Source organism: Eucalyptus grandis, chromosome 8, assembly GCF_016545825.1.
Source record: "Eucalyptus grandis isolate ANBG69807.140 chromosome 8, ASM1654582v1, whole genome shotgun sequence".
Taxonomy (NCBI): domain Eukaryota; kingdom Viridiplantae; phylum Streptophyta; class Magnoliopsida; order Myrtales; family Myrtaceae; genus Eucalyptus; species Eucalyptus grandis.
Window position 1 is genome coordinate 53,033,415 of NC_052619.1, and position 15,787 is coordinate 53,049,201.

The window sequence follows — 15,787 nt, forward strand, 5'->3', positions numbered from 1 at the left end:
TTAAACTTATCTAATTTTCCAAATTCACAAATAAATCATTTCATGAACCATTAAATCAAAATTGACCAAGAGTGGGTATGTCAAAAAGTGAAATATCACAAAAAGATTCATTATAATAATGTTAGCAAACGAATAATCAAAATATTACCAAATAATCCCACAAATGCTTTACTTCCCAAATGGAATTTAAATTTCTCTCAACTTGCTATAATTTTTTTTTTCTTAGGCTAAATAATAAGCATCTCCAAACATATATCCTCTCTATGGCTAAATAATAAGCATCTCCGAACATATATCCTCTCTGTATATAATTACCCTCTCTTTTCTTCCATTTTGAGAGTGTCGTTTGCAAAAGTTTTTAGGGATAAGTGTTCTCTGTCCTAAAACTCGTCACATGAAAATGAATTTCGGTCACAAAAACTAAAAGTTAAATAAGTCCTCAAACTTATCAAAATAGTTTTCTTGACGCCATTTTATTGACGGAAAATCTTGACGTGTTGTAGTATTTTAAATAATTTTTATTTTCCATGCGGTTTTTAATAATTTTTTATTCAAAATTTTTAAAAATATATATTTAAAAACTAAAATTTAATTTTTAAAAACTGTTAAAAATTAAAAAAAAAAAGGGAAGAAGAGGCAGCCGCCCATCGCCGGAGGGGGCCGGCGACGGTCGTCGGCCGCCGCCCGACCAAGGTGAGGCCTCGCCGGCCCCAGGCGAGGGCCGGCGACCCTCGCCTGACGCGAGCGAGGGCGCCCAGATCTGGGCACGCCGGCCCTCGCCTGGGGGCCGGCGACCCTCGCCTGACGCGGGCGAGGGCGCACAGATCTGGGCACGCCGGCCCTCGCCTGGGGGCCGGCGACCCTCGTCAGCCCTGGGCGAGCCCCACCGGCCCCAGCCGAGGGAGAAAATATCAAAAACATACCTCACTTTTCGCATGGACGTGGTTGAGGAAATATCCTTCTTCCTCCTCGTCGGAGCCGTGCACGCCGCCGCGAGCCCGCCCGCAGGCTCTGCCGCATTCTCAAGCCTCCGGTTCATGTCGGCTCGGCTGGATTCGTCCCTCCGAATGACCACCGAGTCGCTGAATGCGCTTGGATCCTCTGCTGCTCAGTCACTCGGTTTTCGCAGGTAGCGTGCTTGTTGTCGTCTGTTAGGCTTTTCTTTTTCGCTGCTGAGGAATCTCGACGTGGATTGTAGATGCCAGACTGATTGGATCTTTGTCAGTAGGGGGCCTTCTTTAGGTTGAGTTTGATGTCTAGATATGGGGCGGCGGGTGGAGAATTTGATGATTGATGAGGAAGTCTGAATAACTTATTCGAGGGATGTGTACCTGGTGGAGCAGTCGAGTTGAAGTGGAGGGATGATTATGCTGTCAAGATCGTGCTTGTTGATTGAGACGCCGTGTTTTTTTATCGTGTTCATCGTGTTTGCTTCGTATATTTGATATTGGAGACATGATTCTGTAATAGAATGAATCGCGTCGAATTGTTTCTTCTAGTCTAGCGCTTCATGTTCTTCAATGTCGGTTCTGGATTGAATTAGTTTGTTGATACAAAACGGAGCTGCATTTCTCTTGGCTGTATGAGGTTTTGATGTGATTGTCGTTGGAATTCCCAGGGCCGGCTCGTGGCAATAGATTGCCTGCTTCCCCTTGTTCGATAATTTCTAGTTTACCGTATTCTTCTGAAGCAAGTGCTGAAATGGAGGAACCCACAGGATATTTTTCTTTTTTCCATCTAATGTGTGTCTTGACACATTGTGGAGTTCTTTCTCCGATATTTGGTTCTTGTAATGGTTCTTGTAATATTATGCAGAGACCGTGAAGGAGAAGTTTGATAAAATTCTTGAATCTGCTAATACGAAAATAGCAATGGCTCCAAACGCATGGACGTGGTTGAGGATTGAAAATTGCAAGAACAGAGAGGATATCAGAGCTTCTCTTTGATGTCTTGCAGAACCGATACAGTTTTGTCAGTTGACTTCTTGCTCCATTTGAGAAGTAAATTTTTAATTTGTGACTAGTTGATAAATCAATCTATTTTTTTCTTTCATTGCAGAGATTGTCAAATCTTCGAATTCATGAGAAGCATGTGTGCATGCAAGGGCTCTTCATTTTGGTGAGCCTTATCTACACAAGTTGTGTGCCAAGTTCAAAAATTTTATATATTGCTAATATGTTCACCCGATTCTTCTTCCGCATTCGATTGTTGCTGCTTACCCTATCATTAGCACGATCATTTTGTTGTATGTTCTTTGTCCTCAAAAAATCTTTTTACCTCAAGCCTCTCATGCTTGGAGAACATATCCAGTTGCTTATGAGAACTTTTGACCTCCCCGCTGGTACTGATAGCTAGTTATGCTTTTGTGTTTTTATTTTTTCCTTGATGCGTCCATTATGGAAACCAGAATTTTGTCCCACACAGATGCCACGCGTCTATTAAGCATGGGTATGGAAATAACATGACACATATAACGTATTCAAGAAATAGTTTTTCATGTTTGAATGTGTAAAAGCACATTCAATTTAAATTACATAGAACATTGTTAAATGTGTATTAACTTTTCTTGTGTGAGTAACATGTTAACCTGCTTGACATGCTTCAATGTGTTTTAAGTGGTTAAAAGTGTCAATTTATTTACATTTACAAACTTGTTAACTCGTTGATGACTCGGACAATTTTAAGCTCAATCCAACTTATTATGTGTCAAACACTTATTCTATAAATAGGTCTTTTCGCACATTGCTGGCTCTGTAAGACTGATTTCTTGAATGACACTTCCACTTCAAGTTATTGAATTCATTATTGAAGCTTAGCAAAGGGTGAACATCAAGCTTCAGTAGTTATCAGTTCGAGCTGTTTCTAGTAATTAAGCTCTTCATAATTTTCAAGCAAAATAAATCAAATCAAACTGCAGTTCCATAGTGTAGCTCATGTTAGGAGATTGCAGCAATTAATTGTCACTGGGAGTACATGATTTGATCAGAACCTATATCTATAAATCCTTATTTAGGCTAAGAAATTAAATTGCATGGTGCACTTAATCCGTGATGATAGAGACTAAGGGTTGACAAAATTGTAGGTAAGAAGGCCTTGTGGGAGCATAATGTCTATGGATTAACCCCTACAATTGGCTCTGCAAACAATCTTTTGGTAATGATGAAGTGTATCAATATCAAGCAATTCCTTTTTCCATTTGTTTTATTTACACTATTCTTCTGCTAACTTGGGGTGGTGCAATGCAGCACAATGCTAAAAAGCACAAAGATGCTACCCTCACGCAGGAAGTTATGAAGCTTTTGAAGAAGAATAACTTGCCATAGCAACCCAGCACGGCCGCACGGCCGATGTTCTTTTCAGGTTCACTTCCGTTCTGTTTTTCCTGAGAAGGATGTTATGATCATGTAGTAAGCCATTATTGCACTTAATTGTGTGAAATGTACTACATAGTTATCAATCAATTTATCCAATTTATAAATGTCTTTTATATATGATTTAACCAACTTTCGTTTATTTTAATCATTTTGTCTGCATTGCTACTCTCAATATGATAGTTTGCTCGTTATTTGACATCTTTTTCTCCATAGAAAAATTTTGCAGCATCTGTGATGATACGGACAATTTGGGGTTGCTCACAAAGTATTTGAAGAGATTTGTCAAAAATGGAGTAAAATTGCATAAAGCTGCATTTGACATCTGGATGGAGTTTGCCGCAAAAGTAGGTGAGAAACACTTGCTTTGTCTCCCTTTGCTGCTCTCAAGCCCTTGTCCCTCAACAATCTTATTTTCCATTTCTTCCCACAAATAGTTTTCTCATCCAGGTCCCACCACTTACTACTAAAGACGGGATGTTTTAGAATATTTTCTTCTGTACAATGATTTCTTTCTCTCCTTAAACAAAAGGGTAGGAATAAGAAATGAAAAGAATTTTCACTGCACTGTGTCTTTCAATGTCTTTGTTTCTTTAATTGTTCTGAGATTATGCTTCTTTATCCTGTTTAGTAGTTTGACGAAAATTACCCTTTTCAGGAGACATTGAATCTCTGGAAAATTGAGGAGTTAAGATGTGAGTCCATGGAGCAGCACACCATAGGCAGTGGGTTCTCATTTGCGAAGGTAGTTTACAAACACAAACTGTTGAAATCACAAATATCAGACCCTGAAAGCACTAGGTCTTCTTGCATTAGAAAATCTGATAATGGGAAAACATAAATATTGCAATGCAGATCAGTACAAAGTTCTTGGTAAACCAGTTGAGAGGTCTATGGCCGAAAAAAGTCAGAGTTAATGCTTGAATAAACCAAACTTTGGCTCACATCCTAGGACACGAAGCACTTATGGGCATGAGAATGCTCACTGTCATCACACGAAGGATATAACCACTTTTTCTGTATTTGGAAGCATTTATTGTGGCTTTTAGCACTCCGGTTTAGGATTAAAATTTAACTGTCATTTACTTGTTTTGTGGTGAATTAAATGGTTTTATAACCAATTTTTTGTGCAGGGATATTTACTCGAAGGCAAACCTGAGGAGGCTGCTACAGTCACTCACGTCTTGAATCAGGTGCTCCTCACTTCTCAGAGCATCTATAGCTATTATTAAATGCTCATCATCACCGTCTGGCATGATTGCAATCCTAAATTACCTCAGCCTCTGAACTAGTCCTTCAATTTTCCATATACTGTCAAGGAATGAAGCAATAAGTGGAAGATATATAGAATTGTCCCCCAAAATATGCTCAGATAAATTTACCATGACAGATCCTCTCCTCGAGGGGGACTGGGTGATTTGGTATCATATTTGGTGCGTGCTATACTGTCAAAATGATACGAGTTAGTTCCATGGATCCTAATAGAGTTCGAAAGATCATCTCAGACTCCTCCTGAATTGAATAAAGTTGGAAATACACCTATGTAGGCTCTGTTTGTTCAGATGTCGCTTCTTAGGTCTCACAATGTGAATGCCTTGGATTGATGCCAGAGTTTACCTAACGCTAAGAGGTCCAGCATCATGGTTGAACTTCAAAAGCTTGTCAGTGAGTGGCCTTTCGAGGTTGTCAAACAGAAGAAAGAAGATAACGGCAAGGTACTTCCTTTGACTAAATATCCATCACTTTGGGTTTGTTTGCAGTCATGTATTGCTCTGGTAATGTTTTCTCAATCATTCCTGTTGCTGGATGTATATATGCTGCATTGAACTATCTCAAAATTTTTAAAACCTCTCATTCTTTTCACTCATGTAGGCATTGGCTGCTTCTCCCAAATCCGACATCCCAGCCATGGTTAGGTCCTTATTAAACACGGGCTTGGAGGTGAAAGTGAAAGGCACCCTTTGTTAAAGTATGACAGAATTGGAGATTGAATGCACTAGCTGCAGATCTGTCTCCTATGTGGACCGCTAAGGTTACCATGTTAGTTTCAACCAAGCGCGGTACTCATATCTCGAGCAACAAGCATCTGAAGTTCTCTTGTGAAGGTCCCTGAACCATGAAAGCATCTGCTTCTTGATTTGAATGTTGTCACTTCTGTACTTTCGGATAATGATCTTTTTTTTCCCCAAAAAATATGAGTGTATTGGAGACGATAGGTGCATCATCAGCAATTGAATTGTGAGAACAACCTCGGATACTAGTTTTTGCAGGGAGGATTCTTTTGGCTTGGGCAGTTCAGAGGCAGACAATAGATAAAATGGTCCTTTCAATTTCAGTCTGGTCGGCAGCCTATTTTGTTATATTTCTGACAGAAGTTCGCTGTCCAAAATTAAGAGAGTGCATTTAATGCTGACTCACTTGATGATGGCATACAGCGACCGCCATTGCTTCCTGATTTAATCGGATTGAACTGTCCAATCGTGGTGCCAAGGTGCATAACATACATTACATCCCTTTTTACATCATGAAAGATATCGAAAAACCCGAACTACCAGAAATGGCTTTGGTACCCACACGTGTGCGTGCATGCATGCAGGCATTTTGTGCATATAAGGCGTAAAAGATGTAACAAACGCAATCTTCTAGAATTACAATATGTGCATTAATCATGCGCAAGTTTTGGGACTGAATTGATACAATTACAATAGATGTATGACTTTTTTGGTAAGTTTCTGTTTTTTCACTCAAAAGTTTGGGATTATAATCGGAATATATAGGACTGAATTTGAATTCATACATTAAGAAGACAAGCAAGCAATACCCAAGGCAGAGGGAACTTATAAATCCAATTGCCCAACAATAACCAAGCTGTGAATATAAGTATCATGTAGAGGTTTCTACCCTCCTTCAGGCTCTCCAACAGCAACCAAATAAGCATTGAACATGGATGACTCACCGGAACAAATAACTTCATCATTCTTCAAAATCCTGCATTCCGACAGCTGCTTGCTCCATCATAGGGCACCTGTCATATATCCGACCATCAATCACGAAGAGCACTACAACCAAAATCACAGAACAGAACAATCCGTGATGATGGAAAAAATGAAATCCTGAGCAGCATTGAGCTACTGCCATTCAGTTCGATCGAGCTAGCAAAATTTGGGGGAAAATGGTAATAAATCGATAGCCACTACAGTTTTGACATAGATTAACCAATCAAACTGAATCATGTCTGAGCCCAATCAAAGGCGACTAAATTGCCAATTGGGTTGAGCTGGACATCAATGGTAGAGATTAGTAGCAAAAGTCAAGGTACCTTGCCGGTAGAGGTGCGCAGAAAGAGGAGGCCGTGGCAATAGACATTGTGCTTCAGCTTCTGCTTCAGGTGCTTCTTGAAGGTGACATTCCAGCACACGCAGTCTCAAGCACATAGCTCATTTCATCGAACGCCAAAATTGCACATGATCACCAAACACTGGACAGGCAAAACTTAGATGGTTCACACTCACACGAAGCATAATTCAGCACACTAATTACAAACACAATCCAAGAGCAGTTCAGGATTGAAAAAGAAAACCAGAGCACAACATCGATCTATTCCAAGAACCTGCATTGCTGAACCAAAATGTAAGCGTTGAGTCCATTACAGAGGAGTCACTAGATTCCCGAAAGCTCTGACATATTCATCCGTGGGATTCTGCTGAGTCTGGATGTTCTGTATAAGGGCAACAAGGATGGTGATGCCTGATTTCTGTGCCTCAAGGTTCCGTTTGACGCTATGTTCGTTTTCCTAATCAAAACTCCAGCGTTAGAGCATAAGTTGGCAGACTTGAAATCCATATCCTAGGTGCAATTTCTCCCTCTTTACCCAACCTTGATTGAGGATGAGGACCCCATTACCAATGTTTGCACAGAAACTCCTCCTGATGCTCAAAGAGTTCAACTTGACTAAATTTCTGAGATTCTACAACCAAAGACAGTCAGCCATTGCTTCAGATTTTCATTTGGTGATTTGTCCTGTGCAAATGTGAATGATGTTGAGCTGCGCATGGCTCTGGCATCGCGCCGGCTATGGATCCCAAGTTGCTTTCTCAGCTGAAAGTAGTACATGCGAAGAATATGGAAGATTTTCCCAAATTGACGCTTGGCTTAGGCAAAGCTCTTCTTTTATGATCATTAGGTTCTACAAAAGGTTCCACGTACATGGAAGAGCCAACACTACTTGATGAAAGTTCTTTTGAGGCGGCAAGTAGCATATGACACATAACCGACTTTGGTGGCAGTGCCAGTGTTTTCTGGAATTGAGTGGGTCTCATGACAGAAACAATGCCGATATTGCTTCCGAATGCACAGTTCTATTACTGAAGGCGGCCCCAGGGGAAGGTGCTCTCTTTTTCTTACCAATCTTTTGTAAGTGAGTGCAATTCTCGAGTCTCAACAAAGGGCGCTCCTTCTCTACTGGTACAGCGAATGCTGCATTTTCTCAATTACTCCCGTAGGCGATGTTTGCTGCACAGAATGATTTTTGTCAGTGTGCCCGTCAAAGATTGCTATGATTGAGGGCATCGTCGCTGAGATAAAATATTCTGGTGCTGCTGCTTTAGCCAGTGCCACGACATTGGTAATCTTGGAATTGCGATGGCTCCCTCATTGTGGTTAAATCCATGAAAGTTAGATAATTCTCCTCTCTTGAAAGTTAGCCTTAACTAGAAGATGATTTATGTAACCTTGGAGAGGCTAAATAGTCTCTCCTCTCCTGTCGTGGATGGAAGTTGTGCTGCGCCAACTATAGACGCCGCAACCTAAGTGAAATTCATGTTTCTTCATTTTATGCACTTCCCCATAACATTTGCAAATCCCACTAAGAAGCACACCTTTCCTGAAAAATAAACTGAACTTGAGCATAACAATACAGAGGGTCCGTCTACTTCAAAGTCGCAATGGTGAGTTCATTATGCTGTAAAGTTCCAGGAGAAGAACCACAGTTGTATGACCTTCCAACACACATTCCATCTATTTGTTTACATCATAGCATCGTTATCTCCAGTACGAAGCAAGGTTATTAATTTCAAAATATATGAAACAGCAAATCGACAGGGATCTCTAATAATTTTTCACATATCAAATAAAAACGATGCAATGGACATGCATACGTCTGGGAGAAACCATCCTAAGAAAATGTAGCTAAAAAAGCCAAACCAAACTAGGAAAAGAACACAAATACTTGTACATAATTAAGAGCCAGAGGTATCATAATTTCGATATCTTCATCAGATTTTCAGACATTAACCCACAAAAAGGTCATTAAAAAGTGCATGCCAGACTTCTCTGTTCATATCTGTGAAAGAATTTTATTGCAAAAAAAAGGAAAACATTGGTACTTACCTCAATTCGTTTAGGGTTTGAACACGAGGGAACAATTTGTGGTCGCGCATCAAAAAGCTTCCAAGTGCAACGTGCACTTATTCATCGTCTTCTCCCACAAATGTAAGTGACTTCTCCGAGCAAAGCCGAGAAATTTCCTCCACCGCTAATTTCCCGCAACGTCTTATTCTAACCTTTTGCAGTCCCTTCAAGCTTGACAAATCAGGCAACTTGTGTAAAGATTCACAGGATTCAATCTCCAATTCTTCCAAAGATTGGGGTAGTTCGCCTTCAATCTCAACCAGATTACCACAGTTTTCTACTCGAAGAATTCTTAGTTCATTCGAATTGCTTAGATTAGGTAGGATCTTTATCTGTTTAAAGCCAGAAAGCACCAACCCACGTCGATTCATGACAGCACGTTCAAGAACCTGATCGCACATAAATATTTCAACATCTGTCTTAACCATTAAGCTGAACAGATCGGGCAACTCCTGTAACGAACGACAGAATTTAATTTCAAGTCGATCCAAAAACCGCGGTAGTTCTTGAATCTGAACTAGATTACCACAATTCGATACTTGAATACACCTTAGCTTGTTTAACTTGCTTAGATCAGGTAGCATCGCCAGCCGTCCGAGGCAACCAAGCTCCAAATCTCGCAGGTTCTCCAAACAACCGAGGCCCTGAATCTCTGCAACTGCAGAGCGCGAAATCTGGAGAGACGATAGTTTCCTCAAATTCGAAAGATCCATCGAGCAAAGTGAGTCGCAACCATACCGTGAGTCGCGACCATACAAAGTCAAGGAGGATAAACTTGAGGGAAGCTTCGGGAGGCGACGCGTATGAGGAGGGAGGCGACGGTCCGTCGATGAGGCTGCCTCCCAATGAGTGCGCGGTCCCTGAAACCTAATATGCATACGAGCAAAGAGGCTAACGTCTTTCGGTGGGCCGGCGGCGGCCTCCCTAAAAAATTTCAGTGTCAGAGACTCCAATTTACTTAAGTTCCCAATCCATTGTGGTATCTGTTCTTCCGTAAGCCCATCAGATTTCCCATCAAGATTAGGTGGGCTAAAGCTCAGATACAATACCTTTAAGTTGGTGAGATTTGAGAGATCCGGAAAAGTGTCCACCATCAACTCCCGCAGCCTTAATTCGATAAGACTTTCAGGAAGCCTCGGTAGGGCGTGTAGTCTTACCCATTCCAATCTCAAGATCCTCAGAAATTTATTCCCGTAGATGCAAGTGCCAATTTCCACTTGGAAATGCTCGAAAGAAGAATTTCTGCTGGTTTCTATTTTTTCAAGCTTCGTCATTGTCCAAAAGACATTGTGGATTTTGCTTATTTCACTACCCCGCATCTTCACTACTTTCAAATTCTTCAAATTTCCGATGGAATCGGGTAGTTCTTTGATGCTCGTGCTACTTATGTCCAACTTAGTCAGCGATTTCAAATTCCCGATTGTCTCCGGAAGACTCTCCAAACCGTAGCAGCTTCTTAGAGAGAGGTATTCGAGTCTTGCAAGTTCTCCACCCAGCTCGTCCGGCAACCTTTGAAGATTCCAACAATTGCTTACATCTAAGGAAACCAAGCATTTCAACTGACAAATTGATCTATCAATTTCGATTAATGATTCACAGCCCGATAGAATCAAACGTTCTAAATTTGAATGAGCAAAGAAGTTGGGCGTTCTCTCCAAGCGTTGGCAATGGGCCAAATCCAAAACTTTCAAATTCTTAATCACCTGTAAAAGAAAAATCATGCAAAGTTTACTTTTGAATCTAGTAAGATAGAAGAATAAGTGTTGTCTGGCATATGACATACCTTTATGTAGCTCCACCCCTTCCAATCATGCGTAATTTCACTCCGAGATAGATCAAGAATAATCACATTCTTCATGGAGAAATTTGTAATATCAAACGTTGGGTGAATATTATGCCAAGAAAACCATTGTAATCGTGGAAGGAGATTTGAATTATTCTGGAAAACATTAATTGGAAGACAATTTGATAGCCATTTGAGCCAAAGAAGTATCTTTTCTTCACAACAATTTTCCTTCAAGTCGTCAACTTCAAGGAATGTTAGATTTGGTAGGCTCTTAAAGTCCTCATAGGCAAGATGGTGCTGATGGTCAAACTTGAGATGAAGAGCTTCAACGTCTTTTTTTTCCTGCCCAAAGGAAAAATCTTAAAACAAAAAAGTCGAAAGGAAACACATTTATTCAAGTTCACTATCTTAAGGGATTGAATTGGGTACTATTGTTCCCTTAATCTTAAAAGAGCAAAAATTTGGTTGAGTAGATCACAATGGTGCTAGAGAACACAAAAAGTAACTGCCTTTTTTTGAAAAGAAAATGTTCATAAGTAACTTGGAGATTTATTGCACTAAGGCATTCTACCTCATGTCTCCTCAACAAATCCAACCCGTCCTTGGAATTCCACACACGACATGGCTTCTCAATTTTCATCTTACTTTCTTCACGGACTATTTCTCTTCCAAGATCTCTGAGTTGATCATGCATCCACAATTTATTATGTTTTCCAATCTTTATCAAAGACATGTTCTGCAAAACATCCAAGGCTACTTCTGAAAAAAGTTCAGATGCATCCCAGAAATTAACCACAATGTCTTTATCATATCCAATGAAATGACAAGCTATATCAAGGTATATATGTTGTTGTCGATTATCTAACGCATCATAACTTATTTTCAGCTTACTTTGAACTTTGTCATCGGGAACACTTTCTAGCTTCTTCAATGTGGCATCCCACATTTTCTTATTTTTGCGAGATAAAAGTGAACCCATGACCTCAAGGGCTAATGGAAGACCTCCGGCAATGTGTATCACCCTATTGGATTCATTGATATACTCGTCTATAGGGGAATCTCTTCTAAAGGCATGTTTGCAAAAAAGTTGAAGAGATAGATCCGGATCCAAGCCCGTAAGCTCATAACGGTCGTCCACTTCAAGAACATCAAGAACTTCTTTGTTTCTAGTAGTAATAATAAGTTTGCTCCCTTTATCAAACCAATCACGCTCGCCTACAAGTGCATCCATATGATTCTTTTCATGCACATCATCGAGAAGGAGGAGGACTCTTTTTTTAGACAACCTAGCTTTGATGATCTTGATCCCATCATCAGCGTTTCTTATATCTACGCATTTTTCTTTTAGGATGTCAGAGATGAGCTGATTCTGCAAGAATTCAATGCCCTTGCGTTCTGACATTTCACGGATGTTGGACAGAAAGCAACAACCCTCAAATTTTTCTAAAAGTTGATTGTAGATGATTTTGGCAGTTGTCGTCTTTCCAATACCACCCATCCCATGGATTCCTATAATCCGTGTTTCACTTGTCTGAGCACCTATCAATTCCATGATTGCATCCACATGGTTGTCGACATTGACCAAGCAATTTGATACTACCAAATAAGCCTTTTTCAACTCAGTGAAAACCTTCTGCGTGATTGTTTTCACAAACTGACCTTCTTGCCTGATGTTTGTTGAAAGTCAAAAGGCAATGAGTTAGAAAACTCAATTGAACCAAACTATGCTCTCATAAGATCAAATTGAAAACTACAGACCAATTCTAAATGCGTTCTTCAACGATTTATACCATTTAGATAAACTAGCGCTGGAACTTAGGTTAAATGTATGACCTGAACTAATGAAAAATGTTGCTAGGAATGAAATGGGATAAATTGGGATTGTGCTATTATTTAGCGTGATTTTACTGCATATTTCAATTGCATACGATTTCAATTGCATACGATTCAATTTCAACAAGACTAACACAAATCTAGAAAAGAAACCAATTGAAATGCATTGAGTTTAACGATACAAGGCACATGAGATGGAATGCTAAAAGAAGTCACCTATTGGGCATGCTTTGCAGGTTCCATCCATTTATATCCGCAACAGCAGTTAAAGCATCCATCCACTCTCCAATAGTCTTTTCCTCATATCGCCTCTTTCTTTTGTGTGAAACAAAAGCCTTTTTATAACTCCCGGTTTGGTGTCGAACCTCTGAAGGTGCCACATCATAAAAAATGGGCATGATTTTTTGTCCCCCAGTTTTTTGGCACTCGACCATCTGGACTAACTCCTTGAGACACCATACACTAGAGGCATAACCTTTTGAAAAGATAGGTATTAAGATCTTCGACTGCTTAATTGCTTGGAGAAGTTCTGGGGCAAACTCTTCCCCAACGCGGAGCTCTTCGTCATCCCTAAATGTGCGGATTCCTGCATCTTTAAGACTAGTGTAAAGGAAGTCGGTGAAACTTGCTCGAGTATCTAGTCCTCTAAAACTCAAGAATACTTCATAGTCAGATCTGGAAGAAGTTTCCATTTCGTTAACTGGTGGCAAAGTGCAAGTACGAGCAGCCCTCTCTACGGTTCCATTCTTTGTAGCTGAATCATTTGTAGCTGAATCATTATCTGTTCCACCCTCTACGGCGATCTGACCTGCTCTTTTCTTCAGGAATTCTTTGATAAGGATAGCATATAGAGCGATGGCAGCAATTGTCACCACACAGGGCAACCACAAGTACTCGAGCATTTTGTGAGTTAGCAGAAGGATTTAAGTTTGAAATACAGGCGAATGGTGGAATAGCAGAGACGAGAGGTAGCACTTGAGATCCGGATGGACTAAGTACAAGAAGCCAAGGCAGTTTCAAATCTCAAGGGGCGAATGGGCAAGCGTTGGGATTCACACTCTACAGGGCACGGTGCACACTATTTTTCCCCCTCTGAATGCCTTTTAAGGAGATAACATTCAACTGCAATTTCATAAGAGATTCTGAAAGAATATTCTCTCGAAATCGGAAAGGCCACTATCTTTGCATTTCCTGAACATTGTTCACACTGCACTAGCTTTGAGGAAAAAAAAAAAGAATAGTAGCAACAACATTTCATGTGTGATGCATAAGTTGGTCTCTAAGACCAACCAAGCACATCCGCTTCGATGAAAGTTGTCTCTTCTCAGATCTCAAGAACGAAATTGTCCCTTTCTAAGGTTGGTTATGGAGATTTGGCCCTCGACTCTCCTTTTTGAGTTCATATTTGAATACTGATGCACATCCTTTTTATATGATGAGCAAAACTAAAATACGAATCCTGCACTTTGGTGGCTGTTTGAATTCTTGCCCGGTTTTCATATTACCAAAAAAATCAATGTATTTAAAAAGTACTTCAGCTGTGTTTGCAAGCAAGCGTAAGTATTAAAGTGGTGGGATGTTATTGGAAGGTTAAACAGCAAACAGACCATGGCTTGCAACGTATCCTTCCAATAAACAGGACCATATTGATTTTTCTCAGCGGGGAACGTGAATTTGTTCACATTTGACATAGCACAATGCAGAGTTTTCTTTGGAAAAGGCAAATCCAACTCTTCTCAAATCTAAAAAACATAAATTATTCACTAGGAGTTTTGTATATCAAGGAGAGAACGTGCATGTGTTCCCATTTTACATAGCACAATGCAGATTTTTCTTGTTAAAAAAAAAAAAATTGACTCAAATCTCACGAACTCAAATAATTCCCTAGGAGTTTTACATCTCAACAGAAAACACAATTGCATTCACATTTGACATAGCACATGCCTAGCTTTTTTTCTCCTTAAAAGAAAAAAAAAAAAAAGATCAAATCTTTTCAATCTCGATAATATAAATAATTTCTTCCTAATGTCAAGAGATATGGACATCCACTCTCTCTAGATTGGATCAAAAAATTATCCAACGCAATTCATTTGATGGGATGGTTGTAGTTTGAAATCTTGCAAAGTTCTAAATTCCGCTTGTCAAAAAGGAGTTTTCATATGTGGGTTGTAAGTTTGAATAATTAAATAATAAATTTCAAATATAGCCAGTAAGTAATAATTACATATGACTTTTTGATTTGTTAATTGTTTGTAGTAATCAATAAAATAACAAATTTTAGGTTGCCAATCCACCATGATTTCGGTTCTTGCAGAAGCCCATCAGATTTCCTACCATAATTAGGTAGGCTAAAGTCACGGATACAATACCTTTAGGTAAGGTTTCATCGTCTAAATTTCTAATTAAGATATTATTTAATAGGATGAGATATGAAGTTTAAGGATTTTATTATATCATATCCATCGTTTGGTGAGTGCAATCAGATATATTTATACCATATTATATACATTGTTTGGTAAAAACGGCATGTTAATATAAATAAACCAAAAATTTTACAAAGGTAGAATCGTAAAAACCTCTCAAGACACTTTTGCTTACTTTATTTTTATTTGCATTTTTTCCTCCCTTTTTAAAATGAATTTCTTTGTTATTTCTTTCTTCCCCTTCTATCATTCTCTAATAAAATTTTATTAAATAGTAAATTATACTAATATACTTGAAATACTAAAATACCTAAAATATGTAATAAATATAAATATATATGTATTTATATATTGAATTTATATTCTAAAATAGAATTAAATTTGAATATATAAGGTATCGAGATCTTCAATTGATCAATTGTTTGGAGAAGTTATGGGCCAAATGTTTCCCCTATGTGGAGCTCTTTGTCATCCTTATAGACACGAATTCCTACATCTATCATAATAGTGCAAAGGAAATTACTGGTAAAACATTTTCGAGTATCTTTTCCTCTGAAACTCAAGAATACTTGATATTCTTATCCTAATGAATTAGCCATTCCCTAACCTTTTGTTGTAGTGTGAGTAAAAGAAGCGCTGCCTACTATTCCATCATTTTTTACATGTGTGTTATTTTTCTGCACTCCCCTCCATTGATTTCATGGTCTGATTTTCAAGAAATACCAAACAGTATATCAGCAAAAGCAGTGGTAGCCAGAGATGGAAGATGTTTAAAAACCTGACTTACAAATGGAGATCCCTATAGGTCATTAAAATTAGTAGCCAGGATTAGCTAAATATGCAGAGTTGTGGGCCAATGTGCTACAATTGTTTAATAAGAATGATTCATTGCAACATCATTCCAGCTTGTCAAAGTTGACAATGCATGTGAACATAGGAGTATTAAATCTCAAGGGCCATTTTAA

The 15,787-nt window shown here is 39.1% G+C and overlaps 3 protein-coding genes and 1 long non-coding RNA gene across 9 annotated transcripts in view; 1 reads left to right on the forward strand and 3 right to left on the reverse strand.

Annotated features, from left to right (window-relative positions):
- Positions 1 to 15,787, reverse strand: part of LOC104415031 (acyl carrier protein 1, chloroplastic) — a 38,141-nt gene that overhangs the window by 10,059 nt on the left and 12,295 nt on the right. The window lies entirely within an intron of this gene.
- On the forward strand, positions 936 to 5,834 carry LOC120287680. 5 transcript variants are annotated; one of them, XR_005545919.1, is made up of 10 exons: positions 937 to 1,129; positions 1,816 to 1,966; positions 2,059 to 2,118; positions 3,083 to 3,153; positions 3,246 to 3,360; positions 3,588 to 3,722; positions 4,030 to 4,116; positions 4,505 to 4,564; positions 4,982 to 5,086; positions 5,244 to 5,833. XR_005545919.1 is itself a non-coding variant. In XM_039300868.1 (8 exons), the coding sequence occupies exons 5-8, from the start codon at positions 4,075 to 4,077 to the stop codon at positions 5,337 to 5,339; spliced, it is 303 nt and encodes a 100-aa protein (XP_039156802.1). In that variant the 5' UTR covers positions 946 to 1,129; positions 3,083 to 3,153; positions 3,246 to 3,360; positions 3,588 to 3,722; positions 4,030 to 4,074; the 3' UTR covers positions 5,340 to 5,827. The 5 variants fall into 5 exon arrangements, 2 of the variants coding, with proteins under 2 accessions (XP_039156802.1, XP_039156801.1); XR_005545918.1 differs by having other exon boundaries at positions 1,816 to 1,971; positions 5,244 to 5,832; XR_005545917.1 differs by having other exon boundaries at positions 936 to 1,129; positions 1,816 to 2,118; positions 5,244 to 5,834.
- On the reverse strand, positions 6,029 to 9,639 carry LOC120287681. 2 transcript variants are annotated; one of them, XR_005545922.1, is made up of 4 exons: positions 9,307 to 9,639; positions 8,760 to 9,232; positions 6,691 to 8,253; positions 6,029 to 6,396 (listed from the first exon to the last, which is right to left on the reverse strand). It is a non-coding gene; the product is annotated as an uncharacterized LOC120287681 (long non-coding RNA). The 2 variants fall into 2 exon arrangements; XR_005545921.1 differs by having other exon boundaries at positions 8,760 to 9,638.
- Positions 10,476 to 13,301, reverse strand: LOC120287729 (disease resistance protein RPV1-like). Its single transcript, XM_039301035.1, has 3 exons — positions 12,616 to 13,301; positions 11,458 to 12,233; positions 10,476 to 10,483 (listed from the first exon to the last, which is right to left on the reverse strand). Exons 1-3 carry the CDS (start codon positions 13,299 to 13,301, stop codon positions 10,476 to 10,478), a joined length of 1,470 nt encoding a protein of 489 aa, XP_039156969.1.

Bases quoted from the DNA above. Each gene is read 5' to 3' on its own strand.
- LOC120287729 (XM_039301035.1), bottom strand. From the start codon at position 13,301: ATGCTCGAGTACTTGTGGTTGCCCTGTGTGGTGACAATTGCTGCCATC. The intron at 12,234-12,615 runs GTGACTTCTTTT...AACAAACATCAG, and splicing joins CTGCAAAGCATGCCCAATAG to GCAAGAAGGTCAGTTTGTGA.
- LOC120287680 (XM_039300868.1), top strand. From the start codon at position 4,075: ATGGAGCAGCACACCATAGGCAGTGGGTTCTCATTTGCGAAG. The intron at 4,117-4,504 runs GTAGTTTACAAA...TTTTTTGTGCAG, and splicing joins GTGGGTTCTCATTTGCGAAG to GGATATTTACTCGAAGGCAA. The intron at 5,087-5,243 runs GTACTTCCTTTG...TCACTCATGTAG, and splicing joins AGAAAGAAGATAACGGCAAG to GCATTGGCTGCTTCTCCCAA.